This window comes from Carcharodon carcharias, chromosome 3, assembly GCF_017639515.1.
Source record: "Carcharodon carcharias isolate sCarCar2 chromosome 3, sCarCar2.pri, whole genome shotgun sequence".
NCBI classification, from domain to species: domain Eukaryota; kingdom Metazoa; phylum Chordata; class Chondrichthyes; order Lamniformes; family Lamnidae; genus Carcharodon; species Carcharodon carcharias.
The window spans coordinates 232,610,810-232,629,406 of NC_054469.1; the positions used below are offsets into that span (position 1 = coordinate 232,610,810).

At 43.0% G+C, this 18,597-nt stretch overlaps 1 protein-coding gene across 3 annotated transcripts in view; it reads left to right on the forward strand.

Moving 5' to 3' along the window:
• The first annotated feature begins 2,257 nt into the window (after positions 1-2,257).
• Positions 2,258-18,597, forward strand: part of lztfl1 (leucine zipper transcription factor-like 1) — a 51,755-nt gene continuing 35,415 nt past the window's right edge. For 2 of the 3 annotated variants that reach the window (XM_041185135.1, XM_041185133.1), the window contains exons 1-2: positions 2,258-2,411; positions 12,731-12,855. In XM_041185135.1, the coding sequence (XP_041041069.1) occupies positions 2,409-2,411; positions 12,731-12,855 (128 nt within the window). In that variant the 5' untranslated portion in view covers positions 2,258-2,408. Of the gene's footprint in view, positions 2,412-12,730; positions 12,856-18,597 lie in introns of those variants that run through there. The other variant, XM_041185136.1, reaches the window with a different exon arrangement.

The following is an 18,597-nucleotide window of genomic DNA, read 5'->3' on the forward strand; positions in this document are numbered from 1 at the left end:
AACCCAAACTGGGTCTCAGTGAGCAGGTTATTGCTAAGCAAGTGCAGCTTGATAGCGCTGTTGATGACCCCTTCCATTACTTTACTGATGATGGAGAGCGGACTGATGGGAGTGGGGTGGGGTAATTGGCCAGTTTAGATTTGTCCTTCTTTTTGTATACAGAACATACCTGGGCAATTTTCCACATAGCCGGGTAGATGCCAGAGTTGTAGCTGTATTGGAACAGCTTGGCTAGGGGTGCGGCAAGTTCTGAAGCACAAGTCTTCAGTACAGTTGCCGGAATATTGTCAGGGCCCATAACCTTTGCAATATCCAGTGCCTTCAGCTGTTTCTTGATATCATGTGGAGTGAATCGAATTGCCTGAACACTGGCACCTGTGATGCTGGGGACCTCCGGAGGAGGCTGAGATGGATCATCCATTCGGCACTTCTGGCTGAAGATTGTTGCGAATGCTCAGCCTTATCTTTTGCATTGATGTGCTGGGCTCCTCCATCAATGAGGATGGGGATTCTTGTGGAGCCTGCTCTTCCAGTGAATTGTTTAATTTTTCACCACCATTCATGACTGAATCCTCAGCTGTTTCATCAATGATCTTCCTTGCATTGTAAGGTCAGAAGTGGGAATGTTTGCTGATGATTGCACAACGTTCAGCACCATTTGTGACTCCTGATACTGAAGCAGTCCATGTCCAAATGCAGCAAGAGCTGGACAATATCCAGGCTTGGGCTGACAAGTGGCAAGTAACATTTGGTCCACACAAGTGCCAGGCAATGACCATCTCCAACAAGAGAGGATCTAACCACTGCCCCTTGACATTCAATGGCATTGCCATCGCTGAATCTCCCACTATCAACATCCTGGGGGTACCATTGACCCAAAACTGAACTGGACTAGCTATATAAATACTGTGGCTACAAGAACGGATTAGAGGCTTAGAATTCTGTGGCGAGTAACTCACCTCCTGACTCCCCAAAGCCTGTCCACCATCTACAAGGCACAAGTTAGGAGTGTGATGGAATACTCCCCACTTGCCTGGATGAGTGCAGTTCCCACAACACTCAAGAAGCTTGACACCATCCAGGACAAAGCAGCCCACTTGATTGGCACCATATCCACAAACATTCATCTCTCCACCACCGACAAACAGTGGCAGCAGTGTGCACCATCTAAAAGATGTACCGTGGAAACTCACCAAGGCTTCTTAAGCAGCACCTTCCAAACCTACGACCATTACCATTTGTAAGGACAGGATTTAAGGTGATTGGTAAAAGGATTAGAGGGGACATGAGTAAAAACTTCTTCACCAGAGAGTGGTCGGTGTTTGGAATTCACTGCCTGGTTTGGTGGTGGAGGCAGAAGCCCTCAGCTCATTTAAAACGTACCTGGATCTGCATCTAAAGTGCTGTAACCGGCAAGGCTATGGACCAGGTGCTGGAAGGTGGGATTAAAATGGGCAGCTAGTTTTCTTAAATTTTTTCTTTTTTGGTTGGCACAGACATGATGGGCTGAATGGCCTCTTTCTGTGCTGTAACTTTTCTATGGTTTTATGGTTCTCTGAATTGCTTCTAATGCAATTATATCCCTTAAGTAAGGAGACTAAAACTGTAGACAGTACTCCAGATGAGGTCGTAGCAATGCCCATGTGCAACTGTGGCAAAACTTCCTGACTTTTATATTCCATTACCAACTGTAAAAAATTAGATGCATCTAAATTTCATGGCTTGATTTCCTTATTGCTTAGTGTTGAAAACGTTTCTACACTCCAGTCCTTTAGGAGGGTGTAAATTATGGTCTGTCCCTTTTGGAAGTAGATGGAGCTGGGGGCTGTGCATGGATGTAGGGTTGCCAACGGGGATTAAATATATTCCTGGAGGGTTCATCACTAGACCTGCCAGCATGTTGTAGCCATTGTTTCGGCTAACACATCCACCTTTGTGACCTTCTGCCCACCTACACCAATTGGGAAACAAAGAGAGTCATTAACCAATTGGATGTCAGCCAAACTGCTGTTTTTCCTTTACTTTTAATATTTTTATAAACTGGTAGAGGGAAATGTTCAAAGAAAACAAGAAAAAAAATCCTTTTTAAAGTGTCCCGATGATTTTTCTCTAGTGTTGCACACAGCAGAGTCCTGGACATTGATCTTCAAATCCTGGGGACTCCAGGTCAATCCTGGAGGGTTGGCAACCCTGGGCATGGGCTCAGGTCACGTGTGCGCTGCTGAGTGACGCGTGCCGTTTCCATGGTGATGAGTGAGTGGGTCGGTCGGTCGGTCGGTCGGGCGGGCGGGCCTCCCCCGGGTGGGTAAGCGGCGGGAAGAGGAGGATCCGTGTGCAGCACCGAGAGGGAGCAGGAGATAGAGAAGAGGGGAGGAGGGGGGGGTCGAGACGCTTTACTGTAGCCTGACATGGTGAGTGCATTGCAACCTACTACAGCCCGTGGTCGTGCTGCTCCCATGGCAATGGTGTAGGCCTCAGCGTCCTAGTGACCGCCTCCCCTTGACAATCATCAGCGGCATGAGGCCCCCACTGAGCTGGAGGTGGGCTCGGCTGGGATTTGCAATGAGGGGAGTCGGTGCTGGATGTATTTGAGAAAGCACAGTTCAATCTGCCAGTATTGTTTATATTTGTAGGCATTTATGTCTGTGTATATATACAGGGAAAGACTAGAGGAGTTGGACTAATTGGAAAAGCCAGCATAGGCATAATGGGCTGAATACACACACATACAACACACAATATATATACACACATATATATATATACACACACAAACACAATCAATATATACACATACAAATATATACACATATACACACACACAATATGTACACACATACACACAATATACATACACTATATATATATACACACACACATATATATACATACATACATTATATATATACACACTATATATATATACACGTATATATACCTACACAAATATCTATATACATACGTATATGGTATATACACACATTTTATAAGCAAAATACTGCAGAAATCTGAAATCAAACCAGAAAACGCTGGAAATACTGGTAGCATCTCTGGACACACAATATAGGCACATATACATACACAATATATATACATATACATACATACATATACACACAATATATACACTAATACCCCTCTATACATACACACAATATATACACATATACCCCTCTATACACACACACAATATATACACACAGACCCCTCTATAACACACACTATATACATACACACACAATATATACACATACACATTTTTCAGAGTGATGACCTTTCATCAGAGCTGGGAAAAGTTAAGGTTTTTAAGCAAGTGAAAGGGGGGAGAGAAAGAACAAATGAGAATGTCTGTGATAGTGTGGAGAAGAAAGAAAGATTTGCAGTTATATAGTTTTTCAAGACCACCGGTGAGTCATAATGCTCTACACCCAATGAGGCTCTTTTGAAGTGTAGTTGCTGTTGTAATGTGGGAAACGCAGCAGCCAAATTGCGCACAGCAAGCTCCCACAAAAAGCTGTTTTTTGAGATACTGTTGGAGGGATAAATTGGCCAGGACACCAGAGAAAACACCCCTGTTTTTCTTTGAAATAGTGCCACAGGATCTTATACTCCTTCTGAGCAGGCAGATAGGGCCTCTATTTAACTTTTCATCTGCAAAACGGCAACTCCGACAGTGCAGCACTCCCTCAACACTGCACTAGAGTGTCAGCATTCATTTTTTGTGCTCAAGCTCTGGAGTGGGAATTGAACCTGGAAGCTTGTGACTGAGGCGTGAGTGCTACCTACTGAGCTGGAAATACTCAGTAGGTCAGGCAACATCTATGGAGAGAGAAGCAGAGTTAATGTTTCAGGTAGATGACCTTTCATCAGAGTGGGGAAAAGTTAGAAATATAATACGTTTTAAGAAAGTGCAAGTTGGGGAACAGAAGGGAATTCAGGAGCGATTCAGTTACAAAAGAGCTGGTGGTGCAAGGCCAAAAGGAGTGGTAATGGAACAAGTAAAGAAACAAAATACGTGTCTTGAGGTGTGATAGATAGAATGGTGACCAGCTGTCTTCCAAAAGCAAAAACGAGAGTAAAACCAAAACCTGCAAAGATGTTGGAAACAAAATGGTGCTGAGATTATGATCTGAAATTGTTGAACTCAGTGTTGAGTCTGGAAGGCCTAAGCAAAGGATGAGGTGTTGTTCTTAGAGTTTAAGTTGAGCTCCATTCGAGCAGTGCAGGAGGGTGAGTGCGAGAGCAAGGTGGAAAATTGAATTGAACTGTGTCCAGGATTGGGGGACCACGAAGCCAGAGGCTGGGAAGGGAAGATCTTCAGACAAGATGAGGTCAGTAACAGACCTGGAGACAATGGCTTGATGTTTGGTGGTAGGATCGTGTACAGCGAGAGGTAGGAGAACATATCGGAGAGTTGGCATCTGGCCTCTGCAAGGTCACGGTTGGTTCACCAGACAGCCCCACTTTTGTCAGCATATTTGATGACAATGTTGTGATTGAACCTCAGATAATGGAGTTCAGCAAGTTTCGAGGGAAGCAGGTTATGTACATATTGTTTTGGAATTAGCAGTGCATGGACTTGGTAAAAATAATGATGTGGCAGAGGTTGAAAGTTCAATCTCAAAAAGAGCTGAGAATGTTTTGCAATGTTTGAAGGGGGTGGTAGATGTTAGCGATCATTTAAGACTGAGATGAGGGAGGAATTTCTTCACTCTCATGGTTGTGAAAATTTGGAATTTGGCCTGGGAGGGCAGTGAATCCCGAGTCATTGAGTATATTCAAGGCTGAGGTTAATAGATTTTTGGGTACTAAGGGAATTTTGGGATATGGGGATTGGACAGGAAAGTAGAGTTGACGTAGATGATCAGTCATGATTTTATTGAATGACGGAGCATAGTCAAGGGATCATATGACCTATGCCTGCTCCTTATTTCTTATATTCATTTAAATATCCTTTTAATAATTGTATATATCATTGGAATTGAAAGCTAGTCTCAGTAATGGCGACTATGACACTATCATCAATGTAAAACCCAACTGGTTCACTAATGCCCTTTAGGGAAAAAAATCTGCCGCTCTTACCTGATCTGGCTTCCATGTGCACAGCAAAGAGGTTGACTCTTAACTGCCCTCTGAAATAGCCTAACAAACTACTCAGTTCAAGCACAATTGGGGATGGGCAACAAGTGCTGGCCTTGCTGGCAATGCCCACATCTCATGAAAGAATAAAAAAATTAAAAAGCTGTGGCAGGTACATATTATTAATGAAGGTAACAAAATAGTAATTGATTGCTAACTGGAAGTGTTTGAATAAGTAATGGTGCATTTAGATACCAGAAGTTTAGGGCCACTGCAAAGTTAGTCTCTGGTTAGCCTGGAATTTTCTGCATTTTTGCACTTGGAGACATGCGCGATTGGAACACATATCAAATGTGCGGACTAAAATATTACAGAATTTTGATGTACAGTACAAGTTGCGTGCATAAGTACAAAATGCCTGAATCTCCTCAAATTTTTCTGATTGGCCATATATTCTTCACTTGAAATCAGCTTTACCTATAATATGGCCACATCCCCAATTCGTAGAGCCTAATACTCTGATTATGCTTGCTCAGAAGTTCTCTTCAGATTACAACTAGATTCTCAGGTGCAACAGAAAGGAGTCAAATTGCTGGTGTAGTATTGCAATTTCCTCACACCTAATACAAGCATACGAATTAGGAGCAGGAGTAGGCTACTTGGCTCCTCAGGCCTGCTCCGCCAGTCAATAAGATCATGGCTGATCTGATTTTAACCTCATCCTAGCCTACCTCCAGTAACCTTTCACCTCCTAGCTTATCAAGAAACTATCTACCTCTGCTTTAAAGATATTCAAGGACTCTGCTTCAACCACCTTTTGAGGAACAGAATTCCAAAGTCTCACAACCCTCTGAGAGAAAAAAAAATTTCTTCATCTTTGTCTTAAATGGACGACCCCTTATTTTAAAACAGTGACCCCGAGTTCTAGATTCTCCCACAAGAGGAAATATCCTTTCCACATTCACCCTGAAAAGTCCCCTCAGGATCTTATATGTTTCGATTAAGTCGCCTCTTACTCTTCTAAATGCCAGTGGATACGAGCCTAGTCTGTCCAACCTTTCCCCATAAGATAACCCGCCCATTCTGGGTATTAATCTAGTAAATCTTCTCTGAACTGTTTTTAATGCATTTACATCTTTCCTTAAATAAAGAGACCTATACTGTACACAGTATATGCGGTCTCACCAATACCCTGTATAACTGAAGCATAAGCCTACAGTGTTCTTTCTATTTCTCTGAATGCATTTTATGGCAGCAGTGTAAGTTACTTTAAAAAAGTAAAAGCTTTTCTCCTATTGCTTGTTGTGTCTTATATACATGAATGATGGATAAATGAATTGAAACTTGAAGAAATATGATATGAGTTTAGTGCTTCCATTGGACTCTGCTTCACAGGAAATTTGACATCGGCACACAGTGCAGGAATGGGTCCATTTTTGGATCTAACTTCCAGGTTGTGTCCATGGAAGAAGTTACAGGCTATGTAATATAAATCGGAACTGCCCTGACTGGCACAAAGCAGAACGAGGCTCCTTTTCTTTCAAGCACAAATGTGGTGTCAGATTGAAGCCTGGCTCGAGATTTGGGCACTTTTGCACACTCTGCTCTAGCATTGGTGCAGAATTAAGGTGTAGAGGTACTACAATAATGTAATGTCAGTCTAAGGGTGGCTGCAAGGAATCAGAGTGCGGCAATTATGAATCACCCCAATTGTAGTAGTCATACTAAGGGCAACTAGAAGGAAAGGGTGAACATTTAACCAATTTCATGGAAGTACTCAAGAACAGCTTTGGGGCAGCTTTCGAATTGTGTAGTGCATCAGAACTAACTAGTAACTTGGAAGTGGGAGAGCAATGATAAATGAAGGAAAAAAACAACACAATTGGACAGGACTTAAGCCAAGGAGTGAGATGAGGAAGTGGAGCTGGAAAACAAAGAAAAATGTAATTTGAAGATGGTTTTAAGGGATGTGTGAATAATGGATAGCCTTTTACTGAGACAACCACTCCCACTCTGGTGCTTTTTTGGGTCTATTTTATCAATAATAATGTGGTCTCAGGTTCTCTGAATGTTTTCTCTTGCTCCTAAACTTCAGACATTACTTCTCTATTTACCTTCTCTTCCCTGCCTCCACATTCACAGAATCACAGAATTTTAATGGCACAGAAAGAGGCCATTTGGCCCATAAATATATATAAAAACAAAAAAACTACGGATGCTGGAAATCCAAAACAAAAACAGAATTACCTGGAAAAACTCAGCAGGTCTGGCAGCATCGGCGGAGAAGAAAAGAGTTGATGTTTCGAGTCCTCATGACCCTTCAGGGTCATGAGGACTCGAAACGTCAACTCTTTTCTTCTCCACCGATGCTGCCATTTGGCCCATCATGTCTGCACCAGCTCTCCAAACTAGTGCCATTGCTCTGCCTTTTTCCCACATTCTTGCACACTGTTTCTATTCAGATAATCATCCAATGCCCTCTTGAATGCCTTAATTGAACCTGTCTCCACCACACTTCCGGGCAGTGCATTCCAGACTCGAACCACTCATTGTGTGAAAAAGTTTTTTCTCACGTCACATTTGCTTCTTTTGCAAATCACTTTAAATTTGTGCCCTCTCGTCCTTGATCCATTTACGAGCGGGAACATCTTCTCCCAATCTACCCTCTCCAGCCCCCTCATGATTTTGAACGTCTATATCAGATCTCCTCTTAGCCTTCTTCTGTCCAAGGAGAACAGTCCCAACCTCTCCAATCTATCCTCATAGCTGAAGTTTCTCATCCCTGGAACCATTTTTGTAAACCTCTTCTGCACTCTTTCTAAGATGTTCACATCCTTCCTATAATGTGGCGCCCAGAACTGTACACAATATTCCAGCTGAGCTCTAACAAGTGTCTTATATAAATTCAGCATAACCTCCCTGCTCTTGTAATCTATGCCCCTATTAATAAAGCCTAGGATACTATATGCTTTATTAACTGCTGTCTTCATCTGTCCTGCCACCTTCAATGATCTATGCACATATACACCCAGGTCTTTCTGCTCCTGCACCCCCTTCAAAATTTCACCCCTTATTTTATACTGTTTGTCCATGTCCTTCCTACCAAAATGCATCACCTCACACTTCTCCACATTGAACTTCATCTGCCACCTATCTGTCCACTCCACCAACTTGTCTATGTCCTCTTTAAGTTCCACACAGTCCCCTTTGCAGCTCACAATACTCCCAAGTTTCATATCATCTGCAAACTTTGAAATTGTCCCCTGCACACCAAGATCTAGATCATTAATATATATCAGGAAAATCTAGGGTCCCAATACCCACCCCTGGGGAACTCCACTACAAACCTTCCTCCAGCCTGAAAAGTATCCATTGACCATTACTCTCTATTTCCTATTTTTCAGCCAATTCTGTATCCACATTGCTATTGTCCCTTTTACTCCATGAGCAATAACTTTTCTCACAAGTCTTTTGTGTGGCATTGTGTCAAATGCCTTTTCTGGAAATTAAGGCTTGCTTCACCATATCGAAAAGGGCAGTGGTCCTAGGACTGACCTCTGGGGAACACCACTGTATACTCCAGTCACAACCCTCTGCTCTGTGTCCCTTAGCTAATTTTGTATGCATGCTGTCCCTTTCATCCTATGAGTTTCCTCCTACAACTTGCAGGCTTTTTAAACCTAAACTTTGCTGTCAATTAATTACTACTTCTTCATTTACCTACTTGTTTCCCATATTTTTCAACTGTGTTGATGGGCCTTGACCAAGGTTCTTAAAGAACAACTGAAAACAAATCCTTTTTAAACAAAATAAACAAGAAAACTAACACCACAGTGGCTGGAAGTCAACTAGTCAACAACTTACCTTCCTTTATAATATTGGCCCTTGTTGGACAGTAATTTACATTTTTTGCAAATCAAGATTATAGTATTTGTTACCTACCGCATTTGCTATTTATCAGATGACCATATATAGATTAGCTGGCAGCCTTGCCAAGCAGCTCCATTTTGTCCACGACCATAATCTGGACTTCCTATGATTTGTCACTATGCCGCAGAATGTTACGGCTGTTATTTTAAGACCTGAGGACCCTTTTAATGTTCCTGCAATGCTCCTCAAGCTTAGAGATCCAAAAAAAAGGAATTGAAGGTTCACTAATGTCCTTCAGGAGAGAAAATCTGCCGTCCTTACCCATTCTTGCCTACATGTGTCTCCGAACCGATGTCAATGTAATTGACTCTTAACTGCCCCCTGAAACGGCCTAGCAAGTCAATCAGTTGTAGGTGCCTCACTACCACCTGCTCAAGGACGGTTAGGGATGGGCAATAAATGCTGGCCTTGCAAGTGATGCTCACATCCCAAGAACGAATTTAAAAAATTTGAAATTGTGGAATCTTACTTCTGCAGGTGGCAAATTGTTCCTGGAGGTTTGTTAAATGGTAATTTTTTCCTTGCTTTTCCTTTCTGTCTTTTCCCCCGTCTCTCAATCATTCTCTTTATTTCACTTTCTTTATCTAAGTTGACTCTATTTCACCTTATTTCCTTCTCTGTTGTTCACACTTTCTCAATTCTTAAATTTCATCTGGTTAGAGTGGTAGCTTTTTGTTCATGTTGTTTACCAAGGTTTCAGATGCCCCATTAATCTCACTACTATTGCCTCACACTTCCAAAAGTTTGTGGCACAAAATTATTTGGAAAGGAAAGGTCAAGAAAGAAATTAAACTCTGTGTCCCACTCCAGCAAATTCTAGGTCAATATCTTGCTTCCCTCGTGGCCATGCTGTGGCACTTTCATTTGAACCTTTAGTTATTTCAGACTTGATCTCAATCATTTGTCTTTTTTTTCTCTCATTAGTGTCCCACTTTGTTCTCTTCTATTATTTATTTTGCTTGCCTTGTTTTTTCCCATTGCCTTTTCACAGCCTGCCTGAGATGACCTTTGCATTTCGTACATTTTTACATTTTCCTAACTATAAAAAAAGTTAATGAACTTTTAAACCCAAAAGCTGCCTCTTTGTAGCAACATTTAGTGTTTCTGTACTCTTACCTTTTGCCTTTTTATTCATTCCCCTTTGTTTACTTCTGTCTTGTAAAGAGGTTGCCCTTGCTTTCTTTTCATTTACTGATTCAAGGTCTCTGCATATTTACAGTATCTTTTCACCTTTTTCCATGCTATGCATTTTGAGCCATTTTTTTTAACTCATTCCTAGATGAAGCCATGAAGGCAGTCCAGTACTTGCAGTTTATTTGAATTTTTGGAAAGCAATCAGTAAAATGATTGCCTTTTAATGAAGAATTCTAATGTGTGGAATTAACAGAAAATTGGCCAGAGTATTGAAAATTCTCGATGGGAAAAGGCAATATAAAACTGTTATGACCGGGTGTGGAAGAATGAACTGGCTCCCCTTTTTTCCAACAACCTTGGTTTGTTTAGAATCCCTTCCCCTGTGGATGCCTTTTCCAGTCCATTATTTACTTTTTAACAAGGAGCCAATCAAACCAGGCTTCCTTAAGCCAAAGAAAGAGTAAGTTTATTAGTCACTAAAACCCAAGGGAAAATAATAAAAGATGCAACACACATTCACACAGATCAGAAAAGAAAGATAAGAGTCCAAATAAAAGTTTAAAAAGAATATACAAATAAGTCCTTGGCTTGTCCTTGAGGCATAGATGGTGGTATTTTAAGGTTGTTAGTTAGGTGATTTCAGTAGAACTCTGGCGCTGACTTTGGCAGTTTCGTAGTCTGTTGGAGGCACTTGTTGGCTTGTCCCCAGAGGGACAGATGACCTGCTTGTCTCTGCGAGAGTGACCAAGGAGGCTGTCCTGTTTCTCCCTCCTTGTTGTCTGACTGCTAAAACGCACATGCTTCCAGCAAGAGAGAGATCCTGCTTTTCTCCAGCAGTACTCTTAGAAGACTGGTGTTTCTTCTTTCTTCCCTCTGTTTGTCTTAAATTCACTTGTTTTCAGCAAGAGGGAGAGAGATAGACAGAGAGAGAGGGAGGTGTCCTTTTTGCTTCTTTGTCATTGTTCTCCTTCTCCCCTTAACCTTGGTTTTCAGAGCCAGTTTTAAATATATTTCTCTGTGTATTCTCAGAAGGTAAATAGGCATGTCTTGTATCCAAAGTCCCAGAAACTTTTCTGACACATTCTGAGATATAAATTAACAGGAGATGGTTTTTGGATTCCTGATAGGATGTGGCTGGCTGGAGAGTAGGTTCTGTTGTCTTCACAGAAACTCTGATTTAAAAGTCCAGCCTTTTGCATTTCATATACCTTCCTTTCAAGTGTCACTGTTTGAAGTGAGCCTTGACATCTCTTCAGGTGCAAAATTTCATGCCACTTCTCAGGACAGGTTGCCAATACAATTCACATTGGAATTTTCCAGAAGGGGTCCCTTTACAGTATTAGATATCTTTTGATCAGTGTCTTTTCTTATATATTTTTAAAAAGGTCTTCTTCAATACGTTTGTGGTGAAGTTGTAGGTTGTGGGTCGTTCTCACTCTGACATTGTGTCTGCTGTCGTGATAAAACGCTCTGGCTGGTGTTGGGCATTGTTGACCTGTCAGACTTGATCCTGGTTTTCTGCTTTTCACTGTTTCATGAACCATTTAGAGGAGAGTTTGCCTATTATATATTGATATAAAAATTGGTAATTACATTAAACTATATTGCTGAGCAACTATCATATCTGAGGTTGATGAGATTCTAAAGGATTTTGGCCAGTTGAGACAATGGATTGCGGAACGAATGTCAGATAAATTTTAATGTAGAAAAATGTACTGTTTTGCAAATTGGAAAAGAAAATTTGAAACAATGACGTGTTCCATTCGGCAAAAGTGGGAAGAGATTTCAAGACAATAAAACATACGTGGTGGTTATGCGACTAATTAAAACGAACACATATAGATAAAAATGATCAAATCCTTAACCTATTTTCCAAGCAACCATTATAATTAACAATGTTATGCCATGTTAAGTGACCAGTCAGGTAAATTATGTAGGAGTCTAACAATTTTCCTTCTGATGTCTTAATAATTGCACCTCATGGTGTGGTACTGAGCCAGTTTTGATCTGTGCTCTGTAACAGGTTGGGTAGCCTCACTCTACGTTGCATTGAGACCACTAGAATGGCTCTTGGTATCGCATAGTTAATGCTGACAAATAGCAGTCATATTTGGCCTTGGCTGTGGGTGCTCGTGAAATTCCAGTGAACTCCATGTACTCCGTTTTGAGACTTGAGTTGAAGAGAGGAGTGTTGAAAGGGTGAAAAGTCTGTATAGCCTGTAAACCGGTTACAAAAATCAGACTTGGCTTTCACCATTTCTGTTGATGTAGAAAATAATATATCCAAACAATGAACATTGATAGATTAGTTGGGGGAAGAGTTATTGGAGCCCATAGTTGTGAGGGAATTGAATTCGGTCATTTGCACTCCTAGAATTGATAGATGCTCGGTCAGTATTCACAATGCAGTTATTGGGATTCCTGACTAAACATTAATAATATTAAAGAAAAACAAACTGGTGATCAGGTTGATAGTTCATTCTAATGATTTGAAACTCTGTTTTCAGTTTTCACATTGAAACAAGAAATTAGTATTGAATATTGCTTTGGTTATTTAGTAAATTAACTGTCTGCATTTTTCTCTCAGGCTGAACTGGGGTTAAATGAACAGCATCAGAATGCAGTAATCAACTACATGCGCTTTGCTCGTTCAAAAAGGGCACTAAGGCTGAAAACTGTAGACTCCTGCTTTGAAGATCTGAAAGACAGTAGGTGAATATCACTTCAATGGGCTGCGAGTGTGAAGAATTAATGAAATACTGATCTGACATCATATGTGATTGCTAATTAGCTCACAGTTGGCAGGGTCTGCCAATGCAAAATATTCACCACCCTCATATTTTAAAAGTTGTGACACCAGAAGTTTGATAAATATAAACAAAGCATGATTTTGATCTTTTGTGGTTATCAAGATAAAGGCCATCTGGGAAACAGAATATTTTTACAATTTATGGGCACCAAGAGCCAGTTTCAATTTTCTGACACATCAGGTACAGCATGACAGTGTAAAATCCCTTATCTTATAGCCCAATACCATACTTTAACCGTGGAAAAATATTTTCTTCTGTGCTAGTTTTCTATTTTCCTCATTTTTCTTTGCCTTCTGGCTGAAATCCCCAATTTGCACCCAGGATAGACATTTTTATGTTGTTAACTAATATATGTGGAGTCATTTACTATTGTGTAACCCCTGAGAAAGATTTTTAATTGCTCCTTCTTACTGACCATGGAACGTATCTGAATACACGGCTTCTTTTAATCTGTTTCAATCAGACGTTGTGGGCAGAATCTTAGCGTGTGATGGGTGGGTGGGTTACAGTGCAGGCAGGCGGTTAAATCTGCAAAAATACTGGCATGTCAGAAACTCAACCTGATCCCCCTCGCTTCCATTTTTAACCTGCATATGTTTGAAGATGCATGGGAAACCCCGATGAGTCTGTCATTTGAATATATTAAGGGGGAGGCGATGGTGTAGTATTGTCACTGGACTGGTAATCCAGAGACCCAGGGTAATGCTCTGGGAACCTGGGTTTGAATCCCGCCATGGCAGATGGTGGAATTTGAATTCAATAAAAATCTGGAATTAAAAGTCTGATGATGACCATGACACCATTGTCAATTGTTGTAAAAACCCATCTGGTTCACTAATGTCCTTTATAGAAGGAAATCTGTCATCCTTACCTGGTATGGCCTACACGTGACTCCAGACCCACAGCAATGTAGTTGACTCTTAAAATGCCCTCTGAAATAGCCTAGCACCCACTCAGTTGTAACAAACCACTACAAAGTCACAAAAGGAATGAAACCAGACAGACCACCCGGCATCGACCTAGGCACTGGAAACGACAACGGCAATCTCAGCTCTGTCAACCCTGTAAAGTCCTCCTTACCAACATCTGGGGCCAGTGCCAAAATTGGCAGAGCTGCCTCACAGACTAGTCAAGTAACAGCCTGACATAGTCATCTCACGGAATCATATCTTACAGATGATGTCCCAGACATCACCATGCCTGGGTGCGTCCTGTCCTACAGACAGGACAGGCCCAGCAGAGGTGGAAGCACAGTGGCATACAGTCGGGAGGGAGTAGCCCTGGGAGTCTTCAACATTGGCTCCGGATCCCATGAAGTCTCATGGCATCAGGTCAAACGTGGGCAAACCTCCTGATTACCATGTACTGCCCTCCCTCAGCTGATGAATCAGTGCTCCTTCACGTTGAACACCACTTGGAGGAAGTACTGATGGTGGCAAGGGCTCAGAATGTACTCTGGGCGGGGGACTTTAACGTCCATCACCAAGAGTGGCTCGGTGGCACCACTACTGACCGAGCTGGCCGAGTCCAAAATGACATAGCTGCTAGACTGGGTCTATGGCAGATGGTGAGGGAATCAACAAGTGGGAAAAACATATTTGACCTCATCCTCATCAACCTGCCTACAGTAAGTGCATCTGTCCACAACAGTATCGGTAGCAGTGACCACCATACAGTCATTGTGGAGACTAAGTCCCACCTTCACATTGAGGATACCCTCCATCGTGTTGTGTGGCACTACCACTGTGCTAAATGGGATAGATTTCGAACTGATCTAGCAACTCAAGACTGGGCATCCATGAGGTGCTGTGGGCCATCAGCTGCAGTAGAATTGTACTCAAACACAATCTGTAACCTCATGGCCTGGCATATCCCCCACTCTACCATTACCATCAAGCCTGGTTCAATGAAGAGTGCAGAAGGGCATGCCTAGCAATAACCTGCTCACTGATGCCCAGTTTCAGTTCCGCCAGGGCCACTCAGCTCCTGACCTCATTGCAGCCTTGGTTCAAACATGGACAAAAGAGCTGAACTCCTGAGGTGAGAGTGACAGCCCTTGACATCAAGGCCACATTTGACAGAGTGTGGCATCAAGGAGCCCTAGCAAAACTGGAGTCAATGGGAATCAGGGGGAAAACTCTCCGCTAGTTGGAGTCGTATCTAGCACAACAGAAGATGGTTGTGGTTGTTGGAGGTCAGTCATCCCAGCTCCTGGACATCACTGCAGGAGTTCCTCAGGTAATGTATCGGCCCAACCATCTTCAGCTGCTTCATCAATGACCTTCCTTCCATCAAAAGGTCAGAAGTGGGGATGTTCGCTGATGATTGCATGATGTTTACCATTCGCGACTCTTCAGATACTTAAGCAGTCCATGTCCAAATGCAACAAGAATGGACAATATCCAGGCTTGGGCTGACAAGTGGCAAGTAACATTCAGGCTACACAAGTGTCAGGCAATGACCATCTCCAACAAGAGAGAATCCAGCCATCGCCCCTTGATGTTTAATGGCATTACCATTGCTGAATCCCTCACTATCAACATCCTGGGGGGTTACCATTACCAGAAACTGAACTGGACTAGGCATATAAATACTGTGGCTGCAAGAGCAGGTCAGAGGCTAGGAATCATGTGATGAGTAACCCACCTCCTGACTCCCCAAAGCCTCTCCACCATCTACAACGCACAAGTCAGGAGTGTAATGGAATACTCCCCATTAGCCCGGATGAGTGCAGCTCCCACAGTACTCAAGAAACTTGACACGGTCCAGGACAAAGCAGCCCCGCTAGATTGGCACCACATCCAAAACATTCACTCCCTCCCCCACCGATGCATAGCAGCAACAGTCCATCTATAAGGTGCGCTGCAGGAATGCACCAAGGCTCCTTCGACAGCACCTTCCAAACCCACACCACTGCCATCTAGAAGGACAAGGGCAGCAGATAGATGGGAACACCACCACCTGGAAGTTCCCTTCCAAGCCACTCACCACCCTGACTTGGAAATATATCGCCGTTCCTTCACTGTCACTGGGTCAAAATCCTAGAACTCCCTTCCTAACAGCACTGTAGGTGTACCTACACCACATGGACTGCAGCAGTTCAAGAAGGCAGCTCACCACCACCTTCTCAAGGGCAATTAGGGATGGGCAATAAATGCTGGCCCAGGCAGTGAAGCCCACATCCCATGAATGACTATAAAAAAATATATACAATTACTTGTAAATTTAATGCAGCATTCTGATTTTAACAGCCGGTGCATGGGTTCCCTCAACTGTGTGAAACTTGCCAAGGTCAACAAGATGAGAGCACAGAGTGGATTAATTCTCTGTAAAACTGACGTACTAGAAAGCCTTTAGGGACTCAAACAGCAGAGTTGCTTCCTAACCTGTGTGAAAGGCCTTTGCTCACAGGACTTGTTCTGAGCATATGCTTTTCCTGCTTTACAAATGATTTCCAACATTTTGGAAGTCATTTCTGCTAACTTGAACTTCATTCACCTTGATTTGCGCATCCACGCTGTCAGCCTTCACTGCAGCATGGGCTTTTGCAGCTCTGCTTTGGACCTCTAATGAGGAACAGGAGGAGCAGCACTAGCAGCAGGAGCAACAACAACAGCAGCAGCTGTTCTTTGCTCAGCCATTTGCTGCTCTGTGGGGCAGAGGGGATGGATACATCATCTCAAGGGTGGCAATACCCTCAACACAACGTATGTAGGCAGAGGATCATCTTTCTCTATATGACTGAGCAGCAGTGTCTCAGGCTCTGAGTTTCATGGCAGATCATTACTGAATGGACCCAAAATCTTCCCAATGGATCAGGTGGCATGCCATCATGGTCACCAACTACCCTGAATTTCTTCACCTCTAGGTTATTCCAGGGACCCGTGGTGTTGGAACTTCATTATCTGCTGCCTACAAATCCATTTCCCAAGTGATTGGTGCCACAAAAGCCGTCACTTGTGCACACTTTGCTACTGATGAGGCCAGTCAGAACCAGAGGGCTCTCACATTTTGCTGCTGTGGCTGAATTTCAACAGCTACAGAGTGTTTTGATCAGGTGAGGAGGGGATGAATGGCTCCCCTCTTTCCTCACTCCTCATTTGACAGTAACAGGGGGCAGGATTTTCCAGCTCCTCCTGGCGGCGACATGTTCTGGTCCTGCCAAAGTGAATGGAAGCCTAAATGGGTGGGTGGGTGGGTGGGTGGGTTGGGGGGGGGGGGGGGGGGGGGGGGGGGGGGGGGGGGGGGGGGGGGGCGGCGCAGAAAATTCCAGCCAAGGCTTTTTGTCAAACGGTTATACTTGCCAATTAAACATCAGTTTGACTGTTTGGTTATTTTATGATCACAGCGCAATCAGTCAGGTTTTCTTGAGTTTAACAAAGAAAGCGGTTAGCTTTAATATACTTAACCCAGTCTAAGTAAAAATTTAGAAAATACATTCCGAGTTTTATAAAAACACACACACACACAGACATATGTTACATCGGGGAAAGATAGATTAATTGAATTAAAGTCTAGAGAATTAGAAGGGATATACAGTCTATAGTTTGATGACTTGGCTGGCCTCAGGATGAATTCGGTGGTCCTGTGGTTCCCCTTATGGATCCAATTCAAGAAGTAGCCAGCTGATTTTGCTGTCCTTCTGGAGACAGTAATGCGGTGTTGATTTCCTTCACGAAGTGTCTGTCTGCAGCAGGAGCGTCCCTGGGTGGTCACGGTCAGCACACAGAGTTTGGAAGCTCGCAAGGTAGGTTGGTGAGAGAGGGAGGAAGGAGGGCCCCTACTCGGCTGTTCTCTTGTCAGTGTCTCAGCTTTATGCCCTCTTATTGCAGAGAAACCAGAAGCTTATACACGTAAAGAGCTGATCTGTCACATGACTGTCACCCAGTGATTCAAACGCCCATCACTAGTGTTGTCCCCCTTATAACTTAGTCGGTTCATGTCTGGGAATCTTCCTTCTCAGCCAGGATCCCATTGTTCAAGCAATTAGGTTTAATGGTTTGTGCCCACCAGTTGAATACCTCGGGCGAATGCCTTGATGCCTTCCCAATGGGGACAGGATACATGGTTCATTCATATTCCTGTGGTTCATTCATATTCCTGTGGTTCACTCATATTCTTGTGGTTCACTCATTCCTGTGGTTCATTCATATTCCCGTGGTCACTACTTTTGATGGGTCTTTGCAGACATGGTGTCTCCATCTCATTGGATTATGTGGAAGATACAGTGATGTAAATTGGATAGCCGTCTTTGGCTGTGAGCTCAAGTCATCTTTAGTCTCTGTAATTAAGAAGTTCAATTTGGGTTTCCAGCCAGTGAGTTAAAAATCATTATTTGACATAAAGCACGTTTTCATGACAAGAGAGGCGCAGACTGTTTGCTTGTGGCAATCAGGGTGTCACGGATCAACCAGGAGCCTTTGGTAATCAGAAGTGTTTCCACACCATCAATGTGCAGCTGTATGTGACCACCGTCTGTGCAAGATACCCTGGAAGTCAGATCGCCCACAGCCTTTACACATCTACACTGAGTCAATGGTGAATCCTTGGAGACAAGTAACACTAGTGAGGATCCTACCACAGATGCTGAGGAAACATACAGCCACAGCAACATGAGCACAAGAGCGCTCATTGAGCAAGCCAT